This window comes from Galeopterus variegatus, unplaced genomic scaffold (assembly GCF_000696425.1).
Source record: "Galeopterus variegatus unplaced genomic scaffold, G_variegatus-3.0.2 Scaffold274, whole genome shotgun sequence".
In the NCBI taxonomy this organism is placed as follows: Eukaryota; Metazoa; Chordata; class Mammalia; order Dermoptera; family Cynocephalidae; genus Galeopterus; species Galeopterus variegatus.
In genome coordinates this window covers 312,792-330,208 of record NW_007726385.1, presented here as the reverse complement: position 1 = coordinate 330,208, position 17,417 = coordinate 312,792, and the positions used below count along the sequence as shown (strand labels likewise).

Sequence of the window (17,417 nt, the reverse complement as noted above, 5' to 3'; positions counted from 1 at the left end):
GCACAGGTGCACCTGTGCCAGCCTTACTGGTGGTGTATCAGGGCAGACTTCCTACAGCAGGGGACATCTAAGTGAGGTCCTGAAGGAGGAGCAGGAATTAATGATGTTGGGAGTTAATAGGGAGGAGGGAGAAGAGGGATTTTCAGGTACAGAAGCAACAGCAGGGGAAAGGTCCAGAAATAGGAGAGAGTATGGCTCCTTAGGGGAAACGTAGATAGTTTATTGTGGCTAGGGTAGTAAAGGAAGTCCAGAGAGTGCTCTGATTATTTGTGCTGTGTGGAGACTCGTACATGGCAGGTGCTCAATGCATCCTGGTTTCAGAAGAGTATCCTTTATAACAGTAATGATAACAACAACAACAATAATAGCTGTGGCAGTTACCAGGTGAAATACACCACGCCAAGAACTTTGTATAAATTATTTCATTTAACCATCATCAAAATGACTCTCCTAGGTAGGCATTCCCTTTCTGCATTCAAGAAAACAAGTCACCCAGCTACTGAGCCTAAAATTCATTATGAAAGAGGGCAGGGATTCAAAGGCCCAAATTTTCTTATGCCAAAGCTTGAGCTCCTTTTCTGTTACCCTTCCTGAGTAACAGAAAATTACCTGGGTAATTTTCTCCAGGGGGAAATTATACTGAGTGCAAGCGAAGATGTACATTTGTGAGAGATGTCATATGTTCCAAGAATCTGCTTGTTTGCTCCTTGGTTCAGGCAAACAACCATCTGCACCATTTCTTCCCTCTTGGCTCTGCCAGGTGGACTGTTCTAACACAGACCAGGTCACTCCCTTGCACCATGAGGTCCAAATGATAAAGCCCAACCCCTTGGCCCAGCTGCAGATCCTTCCACAAGTTGGCGAGCCTCTGCCCCTCCGTGAAGTCTCTCCTGAAGGGCTCCTGGCATACTGGCTTCACTTGCCTTGGTTTTTCTCAGATTCCACACAGATCTCTAATAAAGCATTGATGAATTTATCGGCTTACACTTTGTTCTCCCTCTTCCAGATTGTGAGCCCCTTAAGATCAGAGACTGCGTCTTTACTTATCTCTGTATCCATAGGGCCTAGTGCAGGGATGGTACAGAATAGACATCTAGCAAATGCTTCCTCAACCTCTCCAAGCCCCAGTTTCCTCCTAGGAGAATGGAGGTAACAATACCCACTGCAGGAGGCAACCAGGAGGGTTAATCAAGATAATGGCTGCAATGGGCTCAGCAGAGCACTCAGCACATAATAAGTACTAATAAATGATATCACCTATGATTGCTATTATTATGTTATATAAAAATATTATGTACTCCATAGTGTTATTACTAATAAGTAAGTGAATGAAAGAATTATTAAATAAAGGCATGCATGAATGAGGTAACTTAACTTCCATTTAAATCCTGGATTTGGCCCATGGCAGCAATAAACTTTAATATTCTTTGTCCCGTGGACTGGGAATGACTAAATATGTCCCTAGTTGCAGTATTTTTTTGTTTCATTTTGTTGTTTCTGTTTTAGATTAAATCCACCAACATGTGCAGGCTTCACAATTCTTCGCAAGGATTCATTTGAGAGAGTTTGAAGGTTGGAGGCTAACTAAGGATGAACACCTCCTTTTTCTGCATTGCTTTTGACTCTTGGTGATCTCCACCTGTCTGTGGACACAAAGAAAAACAGATTGAAAAAAACAGTATAATCAAGAGAATGAAGAAGGGAGTCCCCAGGATTACGAAGACAGCCTAGAAATTGACCACCCAGCATGAAGCAGGTCAGAAGACTGGAAAATAAAGGTGAAATCGATAGACTATGTAAAGTGTCTGAATGTACTGGGAGCAGATTTATACAACCAAGGGAGAATATGGAAATGAATTGTGATAAGCACAAAAGGGGGGGAAAAAAACTAAGCAAGAAAACAGGTAAATTAAAGCAAACAAATAAATAAATAGCCTTAGTACCAGGGATAAAAAAAGTTTTATAAGAAAAATAGCCATAGTACTCTCCATGGCTCAGCTGGCAGTAGTATTGATAGTATCATAATGCTGATTAATGATCCATCTAAAATTACAATATAAACCCATTGGGAGGATGGGAGATGGGAAATGCATACATATGTGCAAGAGAACCCAGTCATTATCTTTCCTAGTGAGAAGTCAATAGATAATGCCTAACACTGATAAGTCAAGAAGTAGCCAGAGCAGCGTGGTATTTAGATATATGGAGGGGGAGCAAATAGCAAAACAATTAGTTAAAAAACTGGAAAGTGTCGCCCGAGAATGGGAAACAGCGTCCAGAGGAGCGCAATTTTTTGTAACAAGATTTATAGAACTGTTAACTTAATAAACACTTCTATATACTTGCTTTGCATCAGGCACTGTTCTAAATGCTTTACAAATATTCAACCAATTTAATCCTCATAACAACCTTAGCTATACATACTGTTATCATCCCCACTTTACAAAAAAAGAAATGAGACAGAGATGTTAAGTGATTGCTCAAGATCACACAGCTAGTAGGTTGTGTTGGAGCTGGGATGAAAACCTAGGTGGTCTGACTCCAGAGCTGCCTCTCTATTCAACTCTTAAAGAATGAATATGTATTACTTTAAAATAAAAACAGGTGCTACCAGTGCAGTGGCATTTGCAAATAATTGATCACAACCAGTTACAGATTTCTTTTTTTTTTTTTTTTTTTTTGTCTTTTTCCGTGTCCGGCAATGGAACGCAACCCTCAGTGTCGCCCCCGTACCGGACCGGGACCGGCAACGGGATCGCAACCCTTGGTGTTGCCCCCCTCGCTCAGCCAGTGAGCGGGAACTGGTCTGTACATGGGATCCGAACCCTCGGCGGGAGCGCCTCCGCGCTTCCCAAGCGGCGCACTAGCGCCACCGGGCCGGCCCCCAGTTACAGATTTCTTTGTTTCTTCTCCACTCCTACTGCTTCACTTGACTAGCCTTAAATAAGTAAACAAAATAAAAACAGAACAGTGTGATCTTTTAAGGAGGATTTATTCCTAACTCCACAAGTACGGAGAGGCAAAGTTTAAAAATGTAATCTTACTTTTTCTATAAGCAATTAACTAAAGTAGAACGTCAAGCATATATTAGCTAGTCGGTAATTCCTTCACCAAGAATTACTATTATTGTTGCTGTTATTGCTTTTTAACAACTGGCCAGCAAGGGGATTCGAACCCTTGCCCTTGGCATTACAAAGCTGTTCTCTAACCAACTGAGCTAACCAGCCAGCTGCCCTTCACCAAGAATTAGATGAATACCTACTATGTATCAGCTGCAGAAGTAGGTATTGGAGATTCAATGCTGAATGAGACAAGGTCCCTGAACTTGGGCGACTTACAGTACAGAGAGTGAGACAGACAATGTCATGACTACAGTCAAATATATTCAGTAGAGCATGTTCAGGAAAACATAGAATACAAAATAGGCAATGAATAGGGAAGTCTGGGGAGACTTCCTGGAGGCAGTGATGCTTGAGTTGGGCTATAAGGGTCAGATAGGAGTTAGCCAGATGAAAAAGTGGCTAAAGTATGTTCAAAGAGGAGAAAAGAGTAATGAACACTTGTAAAAATGAGCTCAGTTGGTTGGTCTCCTTCCTTACCACTCTAAAATGGATGTCAAAAAGAATAGCATTTATACATTCCTCTTAACTTGGGAGACTCCACAGCCTAAACCAACGGGGTGCAAGCCATGCTGCTATAATACAGTATCGGTGGTTGTTTCCTAATCAAGGAAAAGATGAATTGATAGAACTTTCTTCATATTAAGTTTACTTCTTAAGCCTTCTTTTAAGAATGAGTATGACTGTAATTCAGGCCCTGGCATCTAACTGCTGGTTTCAAATTCTGGCCACCGCTTACCAGATGTGACTCTGGGCAACAGTCACTAAACCCCTGTGACCGTCAGTTGTAAAACGAGGATAACATCACATGTCTCACAGGAGAGCCGTGAGGATTAGAGAATACATGTGTCATGCTTAGAACACAGTAAGGACCTAGACAAAATCAACATTCAATAAGTTTTAGCTGTGAGAAACTGTTGCATGCCACTGCTCAAGGCAATCAAACCAAATAAGTGAAAGAAGAAAACAATCAGTTCTGTTTTCTTAACATTTTATGTATCACTTGATTTTAAGATACACACTCTGCAGATACACTAAAAATTCATATTTTATGTTAGAAAATAATCCTTTATTTGGGTGCCAGAATTTAAAATGGTAATGTTTTTATGGGCTTTTGTAAAGAGTACTCTGATGTCTGGCTGCCCTGTCCCTGACAGATGAAGAATCAAGGCTCTGTGCTCAGAAAAATGCTCTGAGGATGTCAGCATTTGGCCCCTCACCCTTCAGTTCATCTGCACTTGAAGCTAGCCTCTTCCTCCACCCTAGAGTGTCACCCTGTGGAACAACTGCTTGACTGCTCTCCCCAAAATGGGTCTACCCCAAACCTTCCAGCCTAGAATGTTCCAGTGCAGTTCCTTGCTTTGGCTCAGCAAGTTTTCATGTTATAAAAGGTCTGAGAGCTTAGAGAAGAAGCATTTAACTCTGATCTTGTTGTGTGTGTGTGTCAGGGAGAGCTTCCTGGAGGAGGAGACATCATCTGTACTGGCTCTGACGAAGTTGGAGCTGGCCAGGGGAAGGAGGCCAGGGTGGGAGGGGGAATGGCATTTCCTGCAAGGAGCAAGCTTGTGCCCAGCAAGGCCTGGAGGCAGGGGAGAGTAGCCCCTTAGGGCATCTACAGGGGGTTCACGGTGGCTTGAGTGGTGGTTGGGAGAGGAAGGTGGACAGAGACGAGAAAGGAGAGGTGAGCAGGGGCTATCTCGTGAAGAGTGTGAATTTTATCCTTAGGGTATTGAGGGGAATGAGGATAAAGTGTCAGTTTTAAGTAAAGGGGTAGTGTGATTAGACATGGATTTCTGAATGACCTCTCTGGATGCTGTGAAAGAGACACGTGAGGAGCCTGGAGCCTAACTCAAGTGAGCCTCAGTTGCTTCCTTTGAGAAACAGAAAATAAAACTTACCTTGTGGGACTGTTCTAAGAATTTAATGGGATAACCTATAGAATATGCTTAGCATAGGACAAAGATCACTTCCTGCTATGGTTTGAATGTTTCCTCATGTTGAAAATTAATCCCTATTATAACACTATTAAAAGAGTAGGATACATTGTATATGCTGAATATACTAATTATCTTGATTTGAGTATCACATATTGCACACAAGTGTTATTCAACTCTGTCGCTCCCGAGCACCTACAATGGTTCTCCTGCTTCTGAGCTTTTGTCCCACTCCCTCCTTGCTGCTCTGCCCACCAGGCATGCCAGCCCCTTTTCTCATCCCCGCCTTCTGCCTGGTAAACACCCTCTCATTTTTTCTAAACACAGGTCCAGGGACAGCACTTCTGTAAATGTTTCTGCATGGCTCCAGCCCTCTGCCTTCTTTCTTCCCCTTTGCCCAACAGCACCTCCTGGACTTAGGGCATTTATCTGTTGATACATCTGCCTTCCCTCTACCAGCCCCCTGAGAACAGGGACTGTGTCTTATCCATTCCTACTTACCCAGTGTCTGCTGCAGGGGACTTTTGAAACCTCTCGAAACTTGAGCTTGCTGCTGTGTAAACTGCAGTGGGTAATCCCTACCTAATATGGCTGGTATGAAAGTTTAGCTGTCATATGAGGTCTTGTTTGTAATGTGCTCAGCTTAACACTCAGCCCAGAGTAAACAGTTGATAAATGGAGCCATCAGTATCATATTATAATGTAGTATTGTTATTTATAATATATGTTTTTATGTATTTTTAAAAGATGACTGGTAAGGGGATCTTAACCCTTGACTTGGTGTTGTCAGCACCATGCTCTCCCAAGTGAGCCACGGGCCAGCCCTTGTTTATAATATTTTAAATAGAATAATGAGGGGCCAGCCCGGTGGCGCACTGCTACAGTGCACCGCTCGGAGCCATCAGTATCATATTATAATGTAGTATTGTTATTTATAATATATGTTTTTATGTATTTTTAAAAGATGACTGGTAAGGGGATCTTAACCCTTGACTTGGTGTTGTCAGCACCATGCTCTCCCAAGTGAGCCACGGGCCAGCCCTTGTTTATAATATTTTAAATAGAATAATGAGGGGCCAGCCCGGTGGCGCATTGCTACAGTGCGCCGCTTGGGAGTGTGGCGGCGCTCCCGCTGAGGGTTCGGATCCCACATACAGACCGGTTCCTGCTCACTGGCTGAGCAAGGTGCGGGCGCAATGCCGAGGGTTGCGATCCCGTTGCCAGTCCCGGTCCAGTGTGGGCGCGACACTGAGGGTTGTGATCCGTTGCCGGTCACAAAAAAAGACAAAAAGGGGGGAAAAATAAATAAATAAATAGAATAATGAATAAAAGAGTAAATGCATGAATAAATATAGTGATGCAAGCACGAGACTCCTCATTCCTGCTTTTTACTCAGCCTCGGGAAAACTACAATGGACTCTTTCCCTGACCCCAGGAACAGTGATTTCTACATCTCAATCTTTGGCCACAATTTTCTTTCCTCCTGTTGTTTCACCCCAGCTGGGAGCAGAAATATCAGAGACTCCGCAGAGGCCTCCTAGTTTCAGGGAATAGTGTTCCTCAGGTTTGGAAGTGAGAGGGACGAATTGTTCATCTTCTGTTTCTCATCTCTTTTCCCCTCCTTTTCCTTCCTGTGGGGGAAACAAAAAAATTAGCAGAAATTTTATGCAATCCCTACAAAGGTTTCACTGGAATCTTGAGAGAAAAAGTTCACAGACCAGTCAGTTACGTTGGCAAAAGTAAATAACTGAAGCAGAGTGCTGAACACAGCACAACGACCCCTCATTCACCTTCCAAGCATTGACTGAGCATCTGTTGGGTGCTGGGCACTGGACTAGACTCTGCGAAAAAATGTCATCTAGGACAAGGTTCCTGACCTCCAGTCCAAACATACAATCTAGGGAGATGGACAATCAAATCTATGGCTAGAGTAGGATATGTTCTGTGGAATGTAATCGAGAAAGCACAGGACACGTAATGGGTGCCCTGAGTAGGACAGTCAGGGAAGACTTCCTGGGCAAGGTGGTGCCTGAGCTCAGTTTTAAGGGTCAGGTGGGGATTAACTAGATAAGGACGTAGTTAAAGGATAGTCAAGTCTGAGGGAACAACAATAATACTGGAGAATTAGACTGAGGTGTTTTTAAAAAATATTTCCAAGAATCTAAGATGGATGTTAGAAAGGCTATTATTAATGATCCACCAATAATCCTATAAAATTCCATGACTCAAGCTAAAGTGTTGTAACAAAAAAAATTGTGGTCTTTTCTCAATTCAAAGGAAAATTTAAATTGGAAGATTTCCTTGGGCAAAATTTTCAATCCTGTTAAGCTTTAGTTTCTTTCTCTTTTTTCTTTTTTTTGGTGGCTGGCCAGTACAGGCATCAAACCCAGGATCTCGGTGTTATCAGCACCATGCGCTAACCAACTGAGCTAACCAGCCAGCCCAGCTTTGGTTTCTTCATCTCTAAGGTGGAGAGTATAACACCATCTATCTGATAGAGACAGTTAGTTAACAACACATCATCCACTCTCCCCATTAGGAAAAACCTTAGCAATGAAACCAGCTTTTGTTTGAGAGGGTAATGTGCCCAGATTAAAAACAAACAAACAAAAAACTACATTTCCCAGCCTCCTTTGCAACCAACATCACCACATGACTAACATCTGGCCCTTGAAATGACGTGGCAATGTTATATGGTATTTCCAGGGAGGCTTCTCAAAAAGGGAGCATCAGACTTCTCAACAGCAGAAGTAGGAGGCAGAAAAAATTTTTCAAAATTCTGTGGCAAATTGAATTTTAATTTAGAATTTTATTCCCAGCAAAACATTTGTCAATTATTAATCAAGAACAAAGACATTATGGACATGCAAAAACTCAAAACGTTTCCCATATACCTATTCTTTGGGAGCTACTAGAAGATGTGCTCCGGGAAAGTGAGGGAGTAAAACAAGAAAGAGAAAGACATGTGACCTGGGAAACAAGGATATGAACAAAGTAAAGTTAACAAAGGGAAGTCCTGGAGTGATGGTGAAGGAAGTCCCAAGATAACAGCTGTGAGCCAGCCTATGGCACCCCAGTCCAGATGTGAGGAGGTCGAGGGTGTGAGGAGAACTCCATGATCGAAAAAACAGGAAGAAGTTAATAGAACATATGATACATTTGAGAATATGGAAAATAATGTTGCTTAGTTTTTCATAGCTCTTAGCAATCTGGAAAAAATATTATGAACAGATAATGTCTAAAAAGAAAAAAAATCAAGAAATACATATGTAAGCATGTTATTTAGAAATTCCAAAAAAGCAGCTAAAAGAATTGAAAATTTTAACTTCTGTAGAATAGGACTGGTTGTGGGGAAGGATGGGGCAGGGACTGCTATTTGTCATCAGAAGCCAAATACTATTATTCGATTTTTAGAAACCATGTGCATGTATTTATTTGACAGAAATAAAGTGCTGATCTAACTGTCCCTCCTATTAAAGCTGCTGGATGGCTGCCCACGGGCTGCAGGAGAGTGGGACTCCTAGACGTGTGGCATGTGAAGCCCCTGCTGCCCCTCCAGTCGCTCCTCAACTCCCACACTCAGCCAGACCCAGTGGCAGCCAGTCACTTCTAGCTCTTCCAGTTGGCTTGAGCGGCACCTGCCTGGAATGCCAGCCCATGCTTCCTCTCCCCCGTCACAAGCAAACAAAAAGAACTGACCCCATGCTACTCTGTTCCCTTTTGAAGTCCTCTCTCAGGACTGATACAACTTTGTTGCATACTATCTATTTACATATCTTTTTCCTCCTTCTGGACCATGAGCCCTTGAGGACAAGGACTTTAACTTATTTATCTCTTTGAATCCTTAGTGCCTGGCAGAGCAGGTCTTCGGTGAGTGTTCGCTTGGCTTCTCAGTTTTCTATTCAGTAAAATGGGGGTGATGATATCTAATAGCGTTTTTGATGATCTATAAACAAAATTAAGTGGGCACGTTGTCTTTTTCTGATGGCATCTCACCCATTCCACCCATGTCATCGACTGTGCCTTGCGCTCTCTGGCCCAAGGGACACACAGGCCTGGCTAATCATCGCACTGCTTCCTCCTCAAGATAGTGTTGGTCCAGGCAGGGTGGCGTGGCAACAGCCCCAGTGGAGCCATCAGAGCCTGCCATGAAGCTTGGCTGATGGAGGCTGAGAGAGGCTGTCTCTCTTCTTTTTGGGTCATGCACTATAAGGACATAGGCCTGAGGCTGTCCATGGCTCTCAGGGCACTGAGGGCAGTTTGAAGAAGAAGACAGCACACACAGGGAAGGAGGTGGGTGGGGGTGGAGAGAGAGAGAGAGAGCCTGAAAATATCATGGAGACCTTAGGTCCAACATGCCCGCAGCCAGCCTATCATGGTCTTCCCGGTTACTTAAGCCGCTAGATTCTCTTTCAGCTTAAGCAAGTTTGGCTGGCTTCCTGGCATTTGCAACCATAGAACTCTGACTCGTACAGCTCAGCTCATAAAGTACGTAGCCCAGTGCTTAGCACAGAGGAAGTACAAAATCACTGGTAGCTCTTACTACCACCAATAATAATAAAAATAAGAGTTGAGTGAATAATACATAAAAGTGAATGAATGTGCTCTTGTGAGTTTTATGTGCTCTTGCCTATGTTTTAAGAATTCTTACACTGTTCACACCTCTGCTTTTCCGTGGTTTTTGTTCAAAAAAACCTTAAGAGAAATGCAGTCTCCCTGCAGCAGTTTCCCCTAGGTCTCTTGTCAAGGAATTCTTCATTGCAGGTTGAAGGTGGGATGAACGTGTGGCTTGACTTTTTTTTATCTGCCATTTTTTGATCAATATTTTTCACCTCCCTGGGGAGAAACCACAAAGACACATATGGAAAAAGACTAAAGAGTCAGTGTGATCTTTTCACTCCTATCTTCATATGTTCAAGTAGGCAAATATTTACAAGTTTGTTCATTAGTCTGTCACGAGCAACAGTGACCACACAGCAGTGACTCAGTCCCTGGGGACATGGCGAGAAAGAAGTGGTCCCTGGAACATAAACTCACATCAGGGAGATGGGTGAGGAAATCCACGATTTGAGGGAAAGCTGAAGTATGTATGAACTTTGAAGGAAAGGCGAGAAAGAAGTGGTCCCTGGAACATAAACTCACATCAGGGAGATGGGTGAGGAAATCCACAATTTGAGGGAAAGCTGAAGTATGTATGAACTTTGAAGGAAATCTGAATTCGAGGTGGGATTCTGCCACTTGCTGTGTGACCTTGACAAATTACTTAACCTCTCAGTGTCAGGGTATTCATCTCAACATGGTGATGATAGAACCTAGTGTTGTGGTGAGGACTGAGTTACCACAGGTCCAGCACTTAACACAGCGCCTGGTTCACAGAAAAAGCTCAATAAATGTAGGCTGTTGCTGTTATTATAGGAGAAGCTTTTCAGTAGAACATATTCATATAGCTCTGGGAATGCTGAATTGGGCAGTATATCATTTGGTGTTTGAAATGTGAGTAGATATTTACTCAGTGGAGAAGCAGGTTATGGGTATTCAAGGTAGACAAAATAGCAATCAATATGTATTTAAATGAATTAAGAGGCTGTCATATACTCTGCCACGGTAGGATAGATGTAAAAAGACTGGTATTTAAAAGTTAGCATTGAAATTGGCCTAAACCAGTGGTTATTCCAACAATAGGGGTCCTCTCCCAAGTCAAAAGAAAAAATTATGTTGACAAAACATTCTCACTTTTAGGATCTTCTTACCTAACATTTTCTTAACCCTTTGGAACCTCTTTCTGCTTGCAATGGGGAGACAAATAACAAACAGAAAATTGCATTTATCCTAGATATGATCACATTTTCTAACAGAACAACTTGGAGGTAATTCTTGATGATATTTTCTATATGATCATTTCTTGAGACGTTGAAACCTACACACATCCTAGACTCACATTTTCCACTAGTAAGAGAGTCTAGTTTTTATGATAGAATTATGTGTTGAAACATTTCATGGAGTTCTGTAAAGAACATTTAGATTCTCTTCTTACTTATTTTATTAAATTTTTTTTTTTTTGCAAAGAGCATTTTGAATACTGGGTGCTCTGCCCCGGATGTGTTTGAAGGTCAGGGCTCCGGATGCACAAGAAAACTAAGAGCTTAGCAGCAATTGACCCTGCTTGGTGTAGCTTGTGTGCATGAGCAAACCAGGCTCTTCTTGCACCTAGAGCAGGGGCCCCTGCAGAAGAGCGGCTGGATTGACTTCTCTAAGGGGTGGGGTTTGCTCCAGGCCTCCCCAGCTGCAAGCCTTCCAGCTACAACTCCTTGTGCTGCCATGTCCCCTGCAGTTTTCATGGGATGAGGGTCCCATGTATTATCTCTACCAGACGGCATTTACTGAACACTTCCTCTGAGCCAGGCGCTGAGCTAGACATCTCTTTTAACCCACACAACTACACTGCAAGGCAGATACTAATATTGTCCTGTTTTACAGACAAGGTATCCAAGCCCTGCATGGACTAAATGATGAGCCTAATTCACACAGAAAGCAAGACAGAGCTGTAACTGGAGCTGCAGTCTGTCCAACGTCAAAGCCAATGCTCCCAACCAACATACTCTATTAGGGAAACAAGTGGAAACTTATGTCCCCAGAGTCCTAGCCCACCTATGAGTAATATTTCACACGGATGTTCATAACCTTTTGTTCTTGTTATGGCTACTATTTGAGAACCTATTTACTAATTTTCGGGGGCAACTGGCTGGTATGGGGATCTGAACCCGTGACTTTGGGGTTATAAGGTTATAAGGATCTGTACATGTGACCTTGGGATTATCTAACCAGCTGAGCTAACCGGCCAGCCCATGGGCCACTATCTGAAAAAAAAAAACTTTCTATTATTTAAAATTTTAAACATACATAAAAATAATGTAGAATAATTAACATCATTTACGCACTATCTAGCTTTAACAGTTATCAACATAAGGTCAATCTTGATTTATCTATTATGCTCTTTCCCTCCCTCCCCCAACCCCAAATGGGTTATTTTAAAGCAAATTCTACACACCATATTGTCGTATCCATATACTCTTATCTCTCTCTTTAGGACATGACTTAAAAAAAAATTACTACAAAACAATCATAATACCTAAAAAAGAAACACCAATAAAAGGAATTCTTTAATATCATCTAATACCCAGTGTTCAGATTTCCCCAATTAGGCCTGTTTTCCTTCATTGTGCTTAGCAGGTTCCCAGATGGCACTGTAAGGAGCTTACAACTAAAAATGGAAACTAACACGTGAATAGCTACATGTTACAAGTAAAGAAAAGAGGCTTTCTCAATTTACACACACACACACACACACACACACACACACACACACACGAGGGGTCTTCAAAAAGTTCATGGAAACATTTGTATTATCTTTTCTGTTTTTCCATGAATTTTTTGAAGTACACTCATGTGTATGTTTAACCTGTATTCTATGTTTTCTGTTACTTTGCTTATTTTTAACATGGCAATATTTTTATCTTTGGATGGCTGAACTGGCTTTAATTCATTTAGTAAACATGTGTTGAGTTTCTTGTATGTCTTAGACACTGTGGAAGGGTGCTGGGGATACAAAGAGGAATACAAATATGGATCTTGTTGTCAAATAGCTTACAGCCTAGTAAAGGAGATAGAAATATAAACCATTAACAATAGAGTGGGGGCAGAGCTAATAGAAGTACTATATATATGAGGTGCTTTGGAACCTCGGAGAAAGGAGTGAGGTACTTGGGGTGGGAGGTCTTGGAGTAGAAGTGTAATTGTCTGCAAAGGATCTTCTATATTGAGGAGTCTGAATTTCACCCTAAAGTCAATTAGGGAAACATTAAAGAATTTTAAGCTGGGAGTGACAAGGCCAGATTTGCCTTCTAGGAAGTTTACTCTGTGGGCTACGAGGGGAGTGCAATTCCTCAACAAATTAAACGTACAATTACCTACCATATGATCCAGCAATTCCACTTCTGGGTATATACCCCAAAAAACTGAAAACAGGGACTTGAATAGGTATCTGTACATCCATGTTTATAGTAGCATTGTTCACAATAGCCAAAAGGTAGAAACAACCAGCCAGTGAGCGGGAGCCGGTCTGTATGTGGGATCCGAACCCTCGGACGGGAGCGCCGCCGCGCTTCCCAAGCGGCGCACCATCCAGTGCGCCACCGGGCCGGCCCTTATTTTGGTTTTTTGTCACTCTAGACCAAACCTAATTCTAACTGACACAATTATATACTATCTATGGACCTGGTCCTATGTAAAGGCTTCAGATGCCTTATTTTATTTGATCAATACAACTGTACAAAGTAGGAAATACTATATTCATTTACCAACAAAAGAACTGAAGCTCAGTGATCTGTGTGATTGGTCCAAGGTGATAGAGCCAGTAAGTAAAAAGACCTATATTCTAACCCTAGCCTCTGCCCACCATCAAGGATCATTACAACCATTGGGAGAGACAGACATGTAAACAAAACATAATGCCTGGTGCACAGAAGGTGCTGAAAGTATTTGTCAGGTCAGTGAACTAGAGAAGAAACAAAGCGTAATGAACTATAGTAACAGAGGCAGAAGCAAAAAGCCCTCAAGAGAGGTCCCTGTGTCTTCTCCCTTCCTCCCCTCCGACCATCTCTTCCCTCACCTACATCTCCAATCTCTCCCCCTTCACACAGGCTTGGGTCTTCCACCTTATGTTTATTTTTATTTATTTATTTATTTATTTTAGAAAGACTATTTTTTTTAAATAAAAGGTTCGTTTGTGTCAGTATTCACATTAGAAAAATATACATTGCTTGAAACACCACCTTATGTTTAAATAGCCCTGTTACTCTCCATTCAATCTTGCCTTTCTAATGCAGAATTTTATGCCATCTGTTTCTTAGTAATTCCACCTACCCATGGGGACTACTCACACCTGTCCCTTAATGTGTCAGGCTCTGGCCTCTGCCTTCAGCCCTGTAGAGACTGCTGTCTATCAAGTTCCCACACCTGTCTCCGCCCCACAGCTCAGAGTCTGGCCACCACACTGCTGCTGCTTGTGCCCCTGGTGTTCTTTCTTCCCTTGGCATCACGATTGGTGTGCCTTCATATATGGGCACACCCTTCCTTCCCTTCTCCCCCTGCCCCATATTCCGTTCCCTCCCACATATAAGCTGCCCTCCAAGGTTCTGTCCTCAACCTCAGCTTCTACATCTGTAAAATGAGGATAAGTAAATAACTGCACCTATTTACACACACTATTTTGTAACATGAGTTTTGGTTCAATAATATGTTGTGGGCATCTTTCCTCATAAAATAAAAATAGATGGACGTTTTTCTTGGCTGCAGAATATGGATGCATGAATAGTTTATTTAACCAATCATCTTTTGATGAACGCTCAGGCTGAACTGCATTCCTATGGTGGTGGTGTTTAACAGGGTTTTGTGAGTGTGTGTGTCATTTGTCTGTGTCCCATAACATTTTAGGAATAACTCAATTGTATCACATTGCATAACAAAGTATTTACCTATGTGTTCATATTTTTCTGTCTCTCTTATCGTGGCAGACACAGATAGCTGTTTAGCCAATAGCAATTCCCCCTTTCTCCCTTGCAAACTGAATCCCATTTTGTTTTGGACAACGAAATGCCCAGTTCTATGGAAGGTCTAGTCCACTTATGGAAATCTCACTACCCTTTGCCAGATACTTCCCAAGCTTCCCTTGCAGCCAGGGTGGCCACCTGAAAGATTTGTGGGGGCTTGCAGGGAAGACATGAGAATGACAAAGAGGAAAAAGAGAAGATGAGCTGTTCTTTACAGAAAAATGCCAGCTAATAAATAGAGAAGGAATGGAAGAAATAGAAAAATCACCATTTTGCAATTGATGTAATAATTGATTCAGTCAAAGACCATCAATGGATGCTAACATCACTGGGTGAAGGTTGTTGGGAAGGCACATTCACATGGTCTGAAAGAATCACATCACTTATTACTGACTAATTAGAAAGGGAAACATGTACTCTTACAATGCAGAGATTTAGCAGATACCACCACGTGTTCAGACTCACGACCAGAAGAAGCGGACACGATATGCCTCCTGATGGGATGCGAAATGAACATACAACATCATCTATGAAGGCTTCCTGGCAAAAAGATTTAACCTGAATCTAACCAAGCCTCTAGTATAGACCTAATGTCTAGTGTACAGGAAATACAGGATATAATGGAACAAATTCAATGATATCCTAAGGAAATATCAGAAAATCCAGAATGTGGCTTGAGCTTTTCCAAAACGTTCATGTTATTAAAAAAAATGTATAGAAATGGGGTGGGGGCAGGGCACTGTTACAGATTAAAAGACACCGAAGAGATAAAACAACAAAATATAATTTCTTATCCTTGATTGGATCCCAGAACAGTAAGTAAAACCAAAAAAGACACTTTGGGCACAAATGGGGAAATTTGAATTTGGACTATATATTACAGAGACAAAGCAAATGTGGCAAAATGTGAATATTTGGTAAAAGCAGTGATGGTATATGGTTGTTCCCTGTACTATCCTTTCAACTTTCCTGAAAGGTCTAAACATTTTTAAATAAAATAAAAATATTGAGAAAGGCAGAAGGCACAAGAAAATGTTCATAATATGCTGCTAAGTGTAGAAAAAAAATCTAAAAAATAGACTGACAATCTGACTACTTTTGTTTAGTGATACAGATATATGTACCCAGAAAAAACAGACGGGAAAGATTTATAGAAAAATGTTGGCAATGTATATCTCCAGGTGCTTTTATGTAGTTTTCCAGGTTTTTTGTTTGCTTTAATCAAGCATGTAATGTTTTTGTAGTTAGAAAAAAAAAAAAACTTAATAAAAGAGATCGCATCTCTGTTATTGAGGAATTTACATTCTGACCACAAGAAGTTGATCGTGCGTAAGACAGTTACAGGGCTGGCCCTGCTCCCTAAGAATTTTGATTTGCCTCAATAGACCGGTGCTGAAACAGTGGCACCCCCTTAAAGCCCCTTCAATACCTGAAGAAGTTGTCTTGCAGTTCCTTCAGGTACTTATCAAAATAATTCCATTCACTCCGGTGAAGCCGGTACAACTGACTGAGGTGGTCTTTTCGCTTCTTCATGTTGCTCAGAGTCAGGCTGATGATGTCAGCATACGTCGGGGTGGACTCAGTAGCTTTCGTTGTCAAGGAAAACCCCGGTACTGTCTGACTGTGTTGACCCTTTTATTATTAGTGGCATGAGCCTAGTGCATGGGGTGGCAGGAACATGGGATGGCAGAGAGGGAAATGCCCCATGTTTCTGGACAAGATACCTGAAATCTGAGCAGGAAATGACCCTTCTGCTCTTTGACCCTGGCCTGCTTTGAAAGGAAGAGGCTGTTCTCTCTGTGGCCAGGCAGTTGCCCACTTGTAAGAAAGCCTTTCTCTGCTCCTGCTCATGGAAGGGAGGGCTAGAAAATAACTTTTTTAGACTACCATCTAAAATGCTTACTCTCATCACAGTGGTGAACAGAAGGGGTTCCAGCTTCCCTTTCCCTTCAGGGCCAAGGTCTCATTCCCTATCTCAAGTTTGTATGTTGAAAAAGTCTCTCTCGTCTCCACCTTTCCTCCGTCCCTCTTCTTGATTGGTTAGAATCTCAGCTACACTCACTACAAGCTGGGGGACCTCAGACAAGATATGTCACCCTCTATGTCTCCATTCTTTATCTATAGAATAGGAATAATAACACCTACTGTAGATGATCTCATTAATAGTGATGATACTTATTTAGTACCACCTGTATGCCATTTAATCACAACACTATTAGTTTGGTATAACAATCCTTATTTTAGGAATAAGCAGATAGAGATACTGAGCTTGGAGGCTAAGCTGTGCACCTGAGATCTCAAGACAAGTAGTCACTAAGCTGGGACTCAAATCTAGGGCTGTGTATCCCCAACCCAGTTTCCTTCCATCACATTACACTGTCTTTACAGAGCAATGAGGTGATGTATGGGAAGGCACTTTATAAACAATAAAGCACTATAAAATGTGAGTTGTTACCATTCTCCCCCTACAGACATAAACAAGTCTGTGGACGTGAAGTTACATAGGGCAAGAGATGCAAAGTCCCACCTAGTTCATTATGAAAGCTGTTCCTGATGAGGAGCTAAATGCAGATGGGCACCCTCCAGCACTTGTTATCTGCCAGGCACTGTTCTAAGCTTTTATCTCTATTGTGTCCATAATCTGCGTGACAACCCGATGAGGCAGGTATTCTTATCCCTATTTTTTTTTTTTTTTGTCTTTTGTCTTTTTCCGTGTCCGGCAACGGATCGCAACCCTCAGTGTTGCCCCCGTACCG

General features: G+C 42.0%; 1 protein-coding gene across 1 annotated transcript in view; it reads right to left on the bottom strand.

Annotated features, from left to right (window-relative positions):
- Positions 1–6,657: 6,657 nt before the first annotated feature.
- Positions 6,658–17,417, bottom strand: part of FAM227A (family with sequence similarity 227, member A) — a 70,557-nt gene continuing 59,797 nt past the window's right edge. The window contains exons 13-15 of the mRNA XM_008566902.1: positions 16,091–16,243; positions 9,786–9,889; positions 6,658–6,686 (exon numbers count right to left, since the gene is read on the bottom strand). Of these exons, the coding sequence (XP_008565124.1) occupies positions 6,658–6,686; positions 9,786–9,889; positions 16,091–16,243 (286 nt within the window). The remainder of the gene's footprint in view (positions 6,687–9,785; positions 9,890–16,090; positions 16,244–17,417) is intronic.